General features: G+C 53.7%; 1 protein-coding gene across 1 annotated transcript in view; it reads right to left on the bottom strand.

The window, feature by feature from the left end:
• The window catches only part of GREB1 (growth regulating estrogen receptor binding 1), a 71,999-nt gene continuing 58,026 nt past the window's right edge, over positions 1-13,973 (bottom strand). Inside the window, 9 exon segments of the mRNA XM_047746155.1 lie at positions 1-1,691; positions 2,854-2,992; positions 3,451-3,651; positions 4,607-4,742; positions 5,589-5,807; positions 7,814-7,988; positions 8,356-8,560; positions 10,272-10,433; positions 13,546-13,688. Of these exon segments, the coding sequence (XP_047602111.1) occupies positions 1,528-1,691; positions 2,854-2,992; positions 3,451-3,651; positions 4,607-4,742; positions 5,589-5,807; positions 7,814-7,988; positions 8,356-8,560; positions 10,272-10,433; positions 13,546-13,688 (1,544 nt within the window). The 3' untranslated portion in view covers positions 1-1,527.

Genomic DNA, 13,973 nt, shown 5'->3' with positions numbered 1-13,973 from the left:
TATAACTAAAGAAGGTAAGTTTTTATTCCAAGATAGGAATAATGGCATATACAAAGTGATCATTTTATAAACATTGAACGAATCTTTTATACTCATGGGCTCTTTTTATTTGGGGGGGGGGAGATTAACTCTTTGGCATCATCTTTTAAAATAATTTCTTCTTGGACTGTTATCCGTCAGAGTGCTTGTAAGAGTCTGACATGGATGTGTTTGAATGCATTCTGATGGCTCTTTTCTGAGTATCTTTAAATTCTTCCTTGAGTTAGAGACACTCCGAAAGCACTGTGGTGCCAGGGCAAGACAGACTCTGGTCCGGGATGCTGAAGTCTACTTGCCCATCCCTCTGCTCCTCTCCTGAACTCTGATCTCAGAGAGGTATAGACTCTCTGTATCTGAACCTTCTCATCTTCCAAGTGGAGGATAATTGTCCCCATGTGGGCTGCTGGAAGTTGACTAAGCAGGACCCGAACTCTAAAAGCACGTGGTCCAACGCCTGGCCTGTGGGTGGCGCTCTCACACGCTGGCTTGATACACATCCCATCAGACAGATGGACCGGGAGCATCATGGAACATTCCTGCTGTCTTCTCTGCTCTGTCCCCTTCTACTCTGATCGGGGCCAAGCACTCATAAGGGAAAACAAGCTATTTAAGGAACCAAAAACTCAGCTTCAATAAATTAGTCAAAAGTTTAGTTCTTACCAACTCTTTTCTATGTCACTTTGATTGTGTTTGTTATTTCAAAGCAAGCAATTTGGTCCTCTTTCCTTTGTAAGGCAAAGTCTGTCTCTTCAGGTCAAGCTCAGCAACCATAATTCTCTTTCTGAAATGCTTTTTTGTTGTAAAGAAAGCGTCTTTTCACTTTTGCCCTTTCTAAGAGGTAGGGTACTGACCCTCTACTATATTATTTTAATAGAATCTTATGTGCTCTGACGTCAAACCACTTGCTTTATTAGCGTTGATGCCTTTGGGCTAGCTTCTAGAAGAGCAAACTTGTAGGCAATTACATAATTCTTGGGAAATGATGTTAGTTTCTTCCTGTGTCCAGCCGTTGTACTTAAAATGTCCTTCTGGAATATTGCTTTGTAGTAGGTGATAAGGAAACCCACATAGCCCAAATCCTATCCTTCGCCCAAGATACTGGCACCTCTACAAGAAAATCCAAGAGCGATCCTTTAGCACTAAGAGAAAAGTCAAGTTTGTCTGTGGAAGCACGTGGATGACATGACAGCAGGTGACAGTTCGTTCTTCATGAAACAGGTTTCAACAGAGCCCAGGGCCACGTGGCCTGGCCCGGAACCCGGGAGGCAGGGGTGCGCCCTCCTGCTTGCTGCCAACTCCTCCTCGTTGCTCTCACTAAGACTCCGTGCGCCTCCGGGCCCGGGGTCCCCAACGTACAGCACAAGGGGGCGGCACACCAATCTTGGCGCCACTCCTGGTCAAGCCCCCAGGGATCTCGGATTTCCTTTAGCCTCGAGCGCATGAGGTTCTGAAGGCTCCGGTCTTGCAGAAAACCTGCCTCTGTCACCCTCAAATGTGCCGCCCTGTCAGAAAGAAGAGCGGCCGGTCTTCCTTGGCGTTGGCAGTCTGGAATTCATCCCGCAGCCGGAACTGCCATTCGTCTTCCAGCTCAAGGCGGACCACCGTCTGTCGCAGGGAGTTCCGGTCCTGACAGATGACGCACAGGGTGGCACCTGTATGCACGGGCGATGGCAGAGGCATTGAGGAAAACAGGTGAGTTTATCCAAAGGCTAGCGACTGCCTGCATTTACTTGCAGTAAGGAAACGGGATGCTATTTGGGAGGGAAGGACCAGACCTCCAGGTGGCCTCCTGTGACTTTTGGAACGCTGCATTATCTTAGCAGCATGCACAGTGCAACGGTTAGCTGGTAGATCTGGCAGGTGAGACAACAGGGAGGCCAGAAGAAAGGTCCAGAAAAAAGGGGGGGGGGGGGGGACAAAGGGAGGAGAACCGGAAGCAGACACACGGGAGGGTCCAGTTGCAAACCAAGTGTTCCCAGGTCCAGCACTGTGTGAACTGCCCCGTGCTAGGCCACCTCCCAGCGGGGCCCTACCTTCTCATCCCACGTAAGCTGCCTGCACCCAGGCCCAACGCAGCACCCCCCTCCCCGCCCAGCCTTGGAAATTCTCCCTCCTCTCCACTCCTCGCCTTGTCAGTCCATCCCTCTGGTTTGCTGTTGGTCCGCCTCCCTCCTACCCACATGTCCTGTCCTCCTGTTACACAAAATGTTTCCCAAAGGCAGACGGTATTAGAAACCTCTTACTATGGCCAAGCCTTATAGAGCGCTGGTGCTCAGGAAACACCTGCTCCAGAAGGTCAAAGTGAAGACACCCAATGTTACATGAAGATCGGTGAGGGATCCCAACTGGCTGGAAGCCCATTTTCTTATGCCCTACAGGATGAATGTCTGTCACTCTCAGCCACTCTAGCACGACAACAGCTGCAGAAGGAGGAGGGTCAGGGTGAAAGGCAAAAGCAGGCAGTATCCCCAAGACGAGGAGGAAGAGCTCAGGCACCGAGGCGAGGGAACGGAGGGAGCCAGGTGCTGATGTTAAGAACTTGGGCTGAAAAGGAACACCAAGTCGAAATTATCCCTTTGCCTAAGAGAAAGGGGACGTGTCTTGACTCTACAGACACGAGGGAACGAGAGCCGCCCTGGGATTGCATCAGCCTCCTTGGACTTTCCTGGACAACTGGGGCAGTCCTGTTTCCTCTCTGAACCTCAGTGTACCCACTGGCAAATAAGGACAAGGGCCAGAAGTCACCTCCTCGAATGCACTGGGTAAGGAAAGGCATTCAAATCGAGATCCAGAGTAAAATGTATGAGCAGTTACCTTTCAGAAAATGAAACTTTTTCAAAAAGCCGGCTCCCACGAAAGAATCACAGAGGTATAGCAGGAGCCCACTAAACGCGAAGTCAGAGCAGCTGATGTTCCGAGAGTGGGGCCTGGAGCTCACATAGCACACAGAAATCTGAAAAAGAAGAAATCCAAGAGAAACAGTCATTTTCCCCGAAATCCTCAACCACAGGATGCTAGGCTAGGGCTTTCCATCTAGCAAATACTAACGGCTTGGTCAAGCTCAAGGCTGGGGCCGGGCGGGGGAGGGTGTTGCGGGGGGGATAAGAACGATATTTTTTAGTGTCATTTCCAAATCTAAATCCTAAAAATCAACTCCAGGAAGTTTCTCCCAATTCATCTACTCATTAATTCATCTGAGAGTCAGAAGCGATTTGGCCTCCGAGTCGGCTTTCATCCCTAACTTACGGCATCGGGGCAGAGCGTTCAAGCTCTCTCAGCTGCACAGGGAGGCAAACACCAGAGGCAAAGGGGCCGAGTAGCCGGTAAAAGTCCGAATCCGGGACGGCGGCGCATCTGTTTTAGGAATTCCGCTGGCTCGAGGGCTCAGCGGGGCCCCCCTCTGAAAGTCACCTGAGATCCCAGGTTAAGGTAGCAGTCGACCGAGAGCACGGGGTGGCTGTGGTTCTTCAGGGAGAGCGGGAAGAAGCGGTGACTGTGGTGCTGTAGAAACTTCTCCAGCAGAAGCTGCGCGGGGGCCGCGAGGAATGTGTGTTTGCTGTCCGGGGCGCAGATGTACTGGGCGGGCACGATGGCCACAGGGTTGTCGGACACCTGCGTGGGGAGGCGAGGTGTCAGCCACTCCCAGCCACCACCCCCCGCCCCAGCCAGGCTTCTGCGGGGAGTGGCCCTGGCCCAAAAGACTCTGTCACATGGTAGGGCTGGCAGTGGAGAACCCAACCTTCAACTATAAAATTCTCTGTTAATTTCACACGTCTCCCAAGTGAGACGTGTGAAATTAATGAATGAGATCGGGAAGAAGTGTGACATTGAGCATTCCATCAGAAAACTGGCCATCTGGTATAGAAAAATCAAGAGAACCTGTGGACCTTAGGGACTCTCCCCCCCAAATCCAAGAATGTGAATCTCCGGGAAGGGTCAGCCTCCCCTGCCCCCAGATCCTGTCCACCTCCCACCCACCCCCATGGCCCTTCCCACTGACCCCTGGCCATCCTCTCCCACCACCTCTTACTCCAGAGCCAACACGCTTCCCAAGCTGTAGCCAGAGAGACTGTTGACCTAAATAAAGCTTATAGGTTCCTCCAGTGGACACCCATCAGCGGCTTCTCATTACTCCTAGGGAGAGTCTGGAATGTTCCCATGGCTGTTAAGGTTCCGCCTGCTCCCTCCAGCCCATCTCTGCCTCTTTCCCTGCCCGGTACACTTCTTCCATACTCACCTCCTCCCTCCCACCTGCTCAGCTCCTCTACCCAGATCCTTCCCCAAACCTGGATATGAAGACATTTCTCACCCTCCAGGTCTCCGCTTTAATGTCACTTTCTCAGGGACACTCACGCAGACTCCCACTCCCGCCCTTCCCATGGTTAGGTCTCTGTGACACGCATCACTCTAGTGCTGCTTTTCGCAAGGACACTTTGCTACCAAAGGCCCATCTGCCCAGGGCTGCAAGGCTGTACACTCCCGGGACCGCCCCGCAGACCCGGCTCCGCCCGGCTCCCAGTCTGCAGCCCACACAGCCCCCGGCCGCGGACTCAGTGGGCGCACTCACCTTGGACGTGATGTGGAAGGACCTGTGCCCGCCCACTGCGATCTGCTTCTTCATCACGCTAAAGCGGTTGAATCGGCAGAGCAGGAGGCCGGCGCTGTGCACGCGCAGGTTGAAGTCCACATCATCGCACATGAACCTGCGCGGAAGCAGAGGACAGAACACAGGACTGGAGGCGGCCCCGCCCCACCCCCGGCACGCCCCCACCAGCCATGTGGAGGGGGCGCCCCTGCTGCGGAGGCGGGGTAGGCTCCTTCCCGCCTTACAGAGGCGAGTGAATAAGGCAAAACAAGGAGGGCAGGCCCAGCTGCAGGGGGTCTGCACCAGGCAGGCAGAGCGCACCCAAGGTGAACACCACAGAAACTCCCACGGGCGAACCCATCTACAGGTGCTGCGTGAGGGACCCCGCAAACACCTTTTCATCTACTGATTAGAGCGAAAACTGCCCGGAATAAAAACAGGAGCCGCTTTCTTCAGCTGGGAAAACAAGGTTCAGAGATGGAAGCCTGCGCCTAAAATGCAAAGACATTAAGTGGCAGAACCCAGATTCCCAGCAGGGCAGCCTGGTTTCCAGATCGAAGCTCCTAGGGGGGCCATCCTGGCTGCGTCCCCACTGCCCGGCCTACACAGAGGCCCAGTAAGCACTGGCCCGTGGGTTATTCTTGAGTTGTGAGCACTTCTGTGGCTAGACCAGGAGAGAGTACCACATGGAAGTTACTTTTTAGCTTTAAAGCAATGTGTTGCAAGAAGGAGACCAAAAGCCAGAGAAACAATGCAGCGCATATATAAATCACTAAGTAAAGTATCACATGGACTGGGGAAGCAAGGGGCATAATCTCATGCAAATCTCCCTTCCACGAAATTATACGATGTAAATTTTTTTTAAAACCTGAGGACTGAAAGCAGGGTCGGACCAATGCCACGGGCAGAGGAGGGCCCTGGGCCCGTGGGCGGTGCTGACTGCCCCTCCGCCGGCAGGACTCACCGATTCTGGTTGTACTGCACATTCTGGGTCAGGTCCACGTTCAGGACGATGAAGTCGTGCACGTGGCAGCGGGAGAAGGGCTCGCGCACCTCACCGCTCCCGGTCTTGCTGGACCACTTCCGCATGCCAATCAGGGCGTAGTGGGTGATGTTGGGGGACGCCTCGATGTGCTGCATGACGTGCTTCAAAGACACGTTTCGTTCTGACCAGGAAAATTCCCTGCTCGAAAGAGGAAGATTGACATCCCTGGGCTGAGGCACAAACAGCAGCAAGGCCCTCCCGACAGGGGGCCGCTTTCCAACAGGAGCTCACGTGCCGGCGGGTAGGGTGGCCGTGGGTGGCAACCACCACGACCATCCCCGAGTGCCAGGCACCATGCTGGGCATGTCACTTGTACTGTCACTTATCCTCACGGCAATCTCATGCCACAGACGCGTCACCCCCGTTTTACCAAGGAGAGAAAAAGGCTCCGAGTAACTTGCCCAGTATGACTCAACAGGGCTTGGATTCAAACAGCGCTGTGTGTCTCCAAAGCCCTTCTTTCCATCCCGTGCTAAAACACTTGGCATTTCTGGTTTGCAGACCTGAAGTTAAAGTGGCAGGGAAAGCATGAAGCTTTTGGCCGTGAATTCCAGTGAGGGAATGGGAAGGAGGAAGGTGGCGTATAAACCCCAGCCCCCAGCCCAACTGCCAGCATCTGCTGTCTGTGAAGACACCTGATGACCAAGGAGGGGGCTGATGGCAGGGACTCCAGAGCGAGCAGCTGGGCCCGGGCCCAGGCCCACAGCTCAACTCTTCTGGACCGCAGCTTGCTCCCCACTCCACGGGGCTTCAGTAAACCCAGGGCCCTGGCCAGTCCCAACATCCCAGGGCGTTAACTGCTGCTTCAGAATGGATTTCAGGAAGGTAGAATAAGAGCCAGTTCTGTCTTGGCCACGCTCTAGCCTTTGGAAGAGCGTCTGGGCGAATACTGCAAGCAAGGCGGAATCGCTGTTCCCATAAGCCATGGGCAGCTCTATCGTTCAGAAAATGTTTTTCTAGAAAAACAGTGATCAACGGTCATTATTTCTCAAGAATATCGCTAACATAAAAGAAGTAAATGAACATCATGTCTCTTTAAAAAAACAAAGAAAGGACACCTGCGTGGCTCAGTTGGTTAAGGGTCTGTCTGCCTTCAGTTCAGGTCATGATCTCAGGGTCCTGGGATCGAGCCCCACATCAGGCTCCCTGCTGAGCAGGGAGCCTGCTTCTCCCTCTCTCCCTGCCCAACCCCAGCTCATGCATGCATGTGCTCTCTCTCTCTCAAATAAATAAAATCTTTAAAAAAATTTTTAAATAAAAACAAGCCAAAAATAACCAGGCAACCCTAAAGTGAAACATTCCTGAGGCAAATCACAAAAGGAACTATTTTCCCAATGACGTTGGGTGTCTGTAGCCAGCGAGCCTCTTCCACCTCGTGCTGCTCTAACAGCCACCTCCAGGCCATTCAGAGTCTAGGTGACTCTCACGACGGACCTCCAGCACAGGTCTTAGTGCCCCTTCAAAAGATGAGGAAACGAGAACCCAAAAAGATTTCAGTTGTTACCCTAATGTGGCACAGCAAATGAAAATACACCTGGGCGTTAGGAGTTAGGCTGGGGGCGGGGGGCAGGCTCTGGAAGACCACAGGAGGGAAATTCTGGGGCACTCGTGAGGCTCCATTTTTCACACAGGAGTTGGTTAAGCCTAAGTTCGGTGTGTGAAAACTTCCGGATATGTTTCATGCTGCCTTTTTTGTGGATGCTTCATTTTTTTCCCAAGATTTATTTATTATTTTGAGAGAGAGTGTGTGTACAAGCCTGAACGGGAGGAAGGAGTGAGGGAGAGGCAGAGCAGCAGCCTCCCCGCTGAAAAGGAAGCCCGTCGCAGGGCTCGATCTCACGACCCTGAGATCATGACCTGAGCTGAAATCAAAGAGCTGGAGGCTTAACAGACCGAGCCCCCCAGACGCCCCCGTAGATATTCTGTACTAAACTATACATATTGTGATTTTCTGTATGGATTAGGCATCAGTACAATTTTAACAAATTTAAAACTCAAAGCTGGGCTTGGAACAGGAGGCTGCCCCATGCAGGGCCCTGTCCACCACACACCAAGCCTTCTAAGATGAGGTGTCCCCAGTGGTCCTCAGACGGTGGCTGAGAATCCCCCGCCGAAAGGGGGCAGGGTCGGGGCAGGTGGCTCACCTGCTTCTCTCCTCACCACAGTCGACGTCCACCACGTTCCACATCACGCAGGAGTCGTCGGAGATCACGATGAAAGGCCAGATGTCCTGAGGCTTAATCCCGAGCTCCTCCTGCCGGTTCCGCTCGAGCTCCAGGTTGTGGTAGGACAGCTCCTTGATCAGGAAATGGGCGGCACCTGAAAGGGCCCAAACCACTCCCACTCTCGGGTCTCTGCTCCGTGGACACCCGCCTGGGGGCAAAGCCCCTGTCAACATTAGAGCAGCTCATCAAGGCCCACCCCGAGACCAGCCAGCTCCCAGTGGTCCGGTCCTCGCCTCCATCGCCAACCTGCACACACACGGGTCAGCTTATCCTTGCTAATCACGGGGAATGTAAATTAAATCAATAACCAAATATCAAAGAAGAATATCCCAGCAGATGAACACAGCTTTAAAAATCAAAAAGCTTGATGAAAAATGTTAAGCACGTTCATCTCTAGAATATTCTTCCAAGTCTCCAGTCTCAGAAATTTTACCGAGTAGGGCAAGTTAAACAATGCCTACCAACTCCGGCACTGTTGAAGATACTCGGGAGTACCAGCATGATGTGGTTGGGCCAGTATTTCTTATAAATGGCCATTTCATACTCCTTGACAACCAGCACATGCAAATGGCTGGCACCATCCATGGCGTGGAACAGGTTGAAGAGTCCGTGTTCGTGACGGCCGGTGGTTGGCGTGAATGTCGGACTTTTTATATACTCGTGACTCTGGAAAACATAAGAATCACGAGGGGAAGTGTTTGTAAAGATGGTCACAATCACTCCCCTCCTTCTGAAAGGTCACGCTGCAGCACCTTCCATCAGAAGATGGAGCCTATCCCCACACTCACGCAATCCAGCTTAGCCCTGGGACCTTGCTTTTACCCATAAAACAGTGAAAATGATGGTTATGCCAGTTCCGAGCCTGGCCTCCAGAGGATGGACACATGCTCCCTCTCTCAGAACCCTCTCAGGGATGAGCCAGGGCTGGTGGCTGGAGGAGGAGAGACCACAGGGAGCAGAGCGGGGACGGGCATCCCACGGCGACCACCCTTAATGTGCCAGCCCCCAGCCCACCCGGTGGCTAAGCATAGACATGAGTGAGCGCATCCAAGCCAGCGTCCCCACACACCGGGACCAAGCCCAAGCTGCTAGCCCAGAAAATCAGAAGCGAAGTCAGTGCTCGTTTGGAAATGGTTTTCTTACACAACCCCAACTAGCATCTCCCAATTACCCAAACGCATTACCCTGCCTAATTAGCATCAGCTGTGTGCCGAGTACATGCTATTCTGGAGTCTTCAAGTCCTTCAATGCCTTATCCATATAGCATAGCTCCTGATCCACTCGGGGTGTGAATCTTTTACATAAATAGCTATGTTTTCTTCCACTTTGGCTGAGCTAGGTCTTGTACTCCTTCTGAGGTTCTCAGAGGACCTGCCGTAAGGCTGTGCTGTAGCTGGCGCCCGGAAGTTCTGGTGGGCGCTGGCTGGAGAAGAGCAGGGTAACAGAGAAATCCTCCTCCGGGGCAACAGCCTACCCCAGCCCACGGGGTACGAGACACCCCATAATAAAGGTCCCACTGGTTCTTTGCTAATGTGTTCCATGCTTGGTGAAAGCCTGCCAGGCCTGAAAGGCTGTTCAACCCTATCCTCCAGGCCCCGCCACCCAGAGAAGGAAGAGCAGCATTGCACAGCAGGCTGACACCAGCTGGGGCTGGCAGGAGGGCAGCAAGATGAGCCTGCGTTGTCGCGCTCATCTGCCAGAGCAGGCGTCCCGGGAGCAGCGCCCCTAAGGAGGCCGGTCACAGAGACAGTGAGTCGGGAAGAACAGCCTCTTGAAAAGAGAGAAAATGCATGTTTTATGGATGATGTGATGCCCCATCTGGGATTCGCTTCCGAATACCAGAGGAAGGCAGAGGAGAAGGACAGACAGATCGATGCTGGCTGTGAGACACCAGTCGCTGTGTCCCCAGGTAACAGGCCCCGGGGGCGGGGGGCCAGTCACTGCACGATTCTACGGCCTCGGACAGTTTCAACCATTCCGTAACAGCAGTAGAGACAAGATGGGGAAGGGACAAACATCTAGGGAGCACCTGTCATCGTCCAGGCACCGTGCAGGGGCCTTCCGTCAGTCGCCCCAAATCACGCTCACGGGAAGCTCCTGCAGGACTTACTACCGCCCGGGTTCACAGGTAAGGGAACAGGCGCTTAGCAATATTCAGGGCCAGGTTCAAACGACACAACTCGAGAGCGGCAGAGCGAGGCTCAAAGCGCAGTTGGAGTGACCCAAAGCCCCAGCACCCCCAGCCTCCTCCGAGTTCAGCCACCGTGCCCATACCCCCTGCCCTGACTCATGAGGCGGCCATGGTCTCCGGGTCGCCAGCGCAATGGTCACTCGCAGCCACGAGAATGCACCCCCCGCCCCGCCCGGGAGCCAGTACCTTGTCGGTGACGAGCGGCAGCCTCATGCTCTCCAGCTGGCCCCCAGGCTGGCTGAAGACGAAGTGGTGCTCCTTGGACTTGGGGATGATGAAGTGCAGCCGGACCTCCGCCCCCAGCGCGGAGTAAGAGAAGGCGAAGGCGTGCAGCGTGGACTCATAGAGCTGAGGTGTGACGGGAAAGGACAGAGCCTGTCAGCAGAGTCCGCTGCCACCACTCGGAAGAACCCAGGCCCGTCGCGGGCATGAAAACGCAAAGCTCGGTGCCATCTGCCCCGCAGCTCGAGAAACCCGCCCACAGGCCGGCTCCGGTACGAAGTGTGGACCCCCGGGTCTTGCTCCTGGGCCAACACGCGCGAGCGCACCCCCACTCGGCGGGAGGGTTCCCCATCTTTAATTCGGATCATGCTTCACCCAGCGACACCCTTCTAGGCACTGATGCCTTCTGGACCCTGGATTTGACCCAGAGGTGCGCTAGGTTACCGACAAAGGCATTCACACCACACATCTCACTTTTTAACTCTAATGAATGCATTTTTCCGTCATACGCATTACGCGTAACAACATAGTAATAAACCATGTCACTAACTGCTTATGCTTACACACTTCTGTCACACTCACTGTGTCTGGGCCCCCTTCTACCCCTTCAGTGCCGTCACAAGCAATCCTATGAGGCAGGTACCGTCCCCATCCCCACTGTGTGGACATGGGGACTGACACACAGAGGTCCTGGGCTTGCTCCCATCCCCAGGCCTAGCCTCATGTCCCCTCACCCCTAGTCTGCCTGCACTGCCCCCTTGTGTGACTCCTGCCCAGACCACCGTGCCACATGGCTCTGCCCAAGCCTTATTCTCTGACCCCTCTCCGCCTCCAGCAGACAGCCCCTCCCCAGACTGGCAGTTGGCATGTGCCCCGCACTCCTGAGAATCCCCAGGGCCCAGAGAGGGCGGACCATGCAGGACACAGTGGCCGTACACGCCTACCATGGCTCCACTAGAACCGCAGAGCCCTCTGGGAACAGAGATGAGACAGAAATAGATTTTGACGTGGGGGAGGGAGCAAGGGAGGGAGATGCAGCTGAGGAAGGTTCATGAAAAAGATCAGGGAGGCTTGAGAGAGAGGGAAAGAGCGGGGGAAACTGAGGCTGGAGAGGCCAGGAGGGAGCGGCCCCTCAGCACTCCTCACGTGGCCTGGTTCTGAGTCCGCTGTGACTACAGCCCCCAGACCTGAGCATCCTTGGACACGGGGTCACAGTCCAGCCGGAGCCCAGGGTCTCTGGACCTCAGTTCTGTTAATTCTCTGCAGACACTAACTGATGTGACCATGACTAAAACCCGTGAGTCTCCTCCGGTTCTTTAAATTTCAAAATTAAGGGAACGTTTTCACTTATACTTTCTCTGCTTTGAAAGAAAAATTTCATCTCCAAGGAGGAAATGTTAGGACAGCTTATCTGGAGCAAACAGAATTACTATTTTTAATTCTTTAAAAACTGCTCATCTGCATTCTCCAATTTTGTCTCTAGTAAAATTGAATAGTTTAAAAAAAAATCAGTCTTGATGCTACTTCAGGGATAGCTGAAGGCTGGGCAGACTTGGGAGAATTAAAGCCACTGTGCTGTTTCCCTCTGCAAAAGGGACAGAGCGGGCAAGCCCATGCTCAGGCTGCTGCAGAACCTTCTGGAAGCAGTCAAGGGCATGAGCTATCCTGCACACCCCTGTGGGCCTCACAGGTGTCCTGGCTCCACCACCTCCAGCTGTCCCAGCTACTCCTTCCTCCCCTTTCCCTTACCGAGGTCTGAAATGAAACACTACATCTAAAATCCTGCCTGCCCCTTCTTCAGGACCAGGCTCACAGGCCCTCCGTGAACTCACCCACGGATGCTAAGAGACTATGCAAAATGCAGCTCTGCCCACATCAGGCCGCCCCTTGAAGTTCTCCCTGGAAAGGTCCCCGTTCCACCCTCCCTGCAGCACCTGATGCTTTTCCTTAAAATGTTTTATTTAATTTTAATTTAGTTAATATATAGAATGTAGTATTCGTCTTGGGGGTAGAATTTAGTCATTTACCCATTGTGCACAACACCCAGTGCTCGTTACATCACGTGATCTCCTTAATGCCCATCCCCCAGCTACCCCATCCCCCCACCCACCCTCCGTTTGTTCCCTAGAGTTAGGAGTCTCTTATGGTGTGCCTCCCTCTCTGTTTTTATCTTATTTTCTTTCCCTTCTCCTGCTGTGCTCCTCTGTTGTTTTCTTAAATTCCACAGATGAGTGAGATCATATGGTATTTGTCCTGACGGAACCTGATGCCTTTTGTGGCGGGCTCTCTGCCCACACCCCTTCCCAGTGTCCTCTCCTGGGACCACCCTCCCCTTGTACTTTAACATCCAGTGATGCCTGACTAAAATCACTTCTAATTCCCCCAAAGACCTCATGTCTCCCCTCTCCTATAGACACGGTTCCCTCTCCTTCTGTCTGCCTCGGCCCCTTGGCAAATCCTTACTGATTCTTCAGAACCCTCTCCTCTGTTCCCCACCCAAGACAGTACCTTCATTTATAAAATGGAGGTAATGTTGCCTTGCAAGGTTTTAGTGAGAATGAAGTAAGAAACCAGACAGGAGAGTTTCCTCTCCGGCATGTGTTGAATGGATAACAGGTGTAGCTTAAACATGGACACCTCCAGGTGACCAGCCAGGGCCCGGCATCCTAGCCTTACCCATTTACCCGTGTCTAAAGTAAGCGTCACTCTCTATTACGTGAAAAGGTTAGAGGAAGTACTGACACATCAGAAGTGCCCAGCATGTTGCCTGGCATGCAGTAGGTGCTCGGTAAGTGCAAACGGCTCTCCTTCTCTGCATAATTTCTCTGCTTGCCCTTACTGCCTTTCCTGCCAGCTTTTCACTGTTCTGAAATTCTGTGCCCAGGCATCTCTCCATCCCTAGACTGTGTGTCTTGACTATGGGGACAGAGTTTATTCATCTCTGTGGCTGGTCCATCAGCACTCAGTCTGCTGCCCTGAACTCACTTTGGAAATTGCTAGAACGTAAAGAAAATGCGGACATGCACAGTCACAAGCAAATGTGTAATCCCAGGAGAGGCGCTTCTGTGGCGTCAGCAGTCATTGCCCAGATCACTGCAGGGAACTGGAGATACACGTGGACCAAGAAGCAGAGGCTTCCAGAACCCTCCACATCCCGCTCTGGAATGACAACTGAAACTCAACGGAACAGAGAACCAACGGTGTGGGCCCAAGGGAGCCAGGCGGGAGCACAGCCCACCTGGCAGCGGGGGTGGAAGCCCAGGTACTGGTGGCACTGCTCGCAGTGGTGGTACGTGTTGTACGCCGCGTACTTGGACAGCCTCATCCGCGCCGTCTGCCGTCGCGCATGCAGCTCCTCGGGCTTCCGGGACGCGCCCCCGTCTGCAGGAAACACCGGTCACAGTCACCGAGCGGCCGCGGGCACAGCCGTTGCGCCCTCCGCTGCCCGCTCAGATCGCAGCGGACCGAGACTCCGTGCTGGGATCTGGGGTGACCGCGTCTGCCTGGGTCCCGGGATGACTTGGCGGGAGGAGCCAACAGGCAGTGGTCGCAGCGGGTCTTACTAATGGACCTACGGCTGTAAACACAGATTCGAGGGTTCGCTCCCGGGCAACGCAAACCGACTGCCAGCTTCATATGCAGATGCCATACTGCTGATGAACAGCT

The sequence above is a fragment of the Lutra lutra genome, chromosome 9, assembly GCF_902655055.1.
Source record: "Lutra lutra chromosome 9, mLutLut1.2, whole genome shotgun sequence".
In the NCBI taxonomy this organism is placed as follows: Eukaryota; Metazoa; Chordata; class Mammalia; order Carnivora; family Mustelidae; genus Lutra; species Lutra lutra.
Note: the sequence above shows the minus strand (reverse complement) of the source record. Positions and strands in the feature narration are given on the sequence as shown.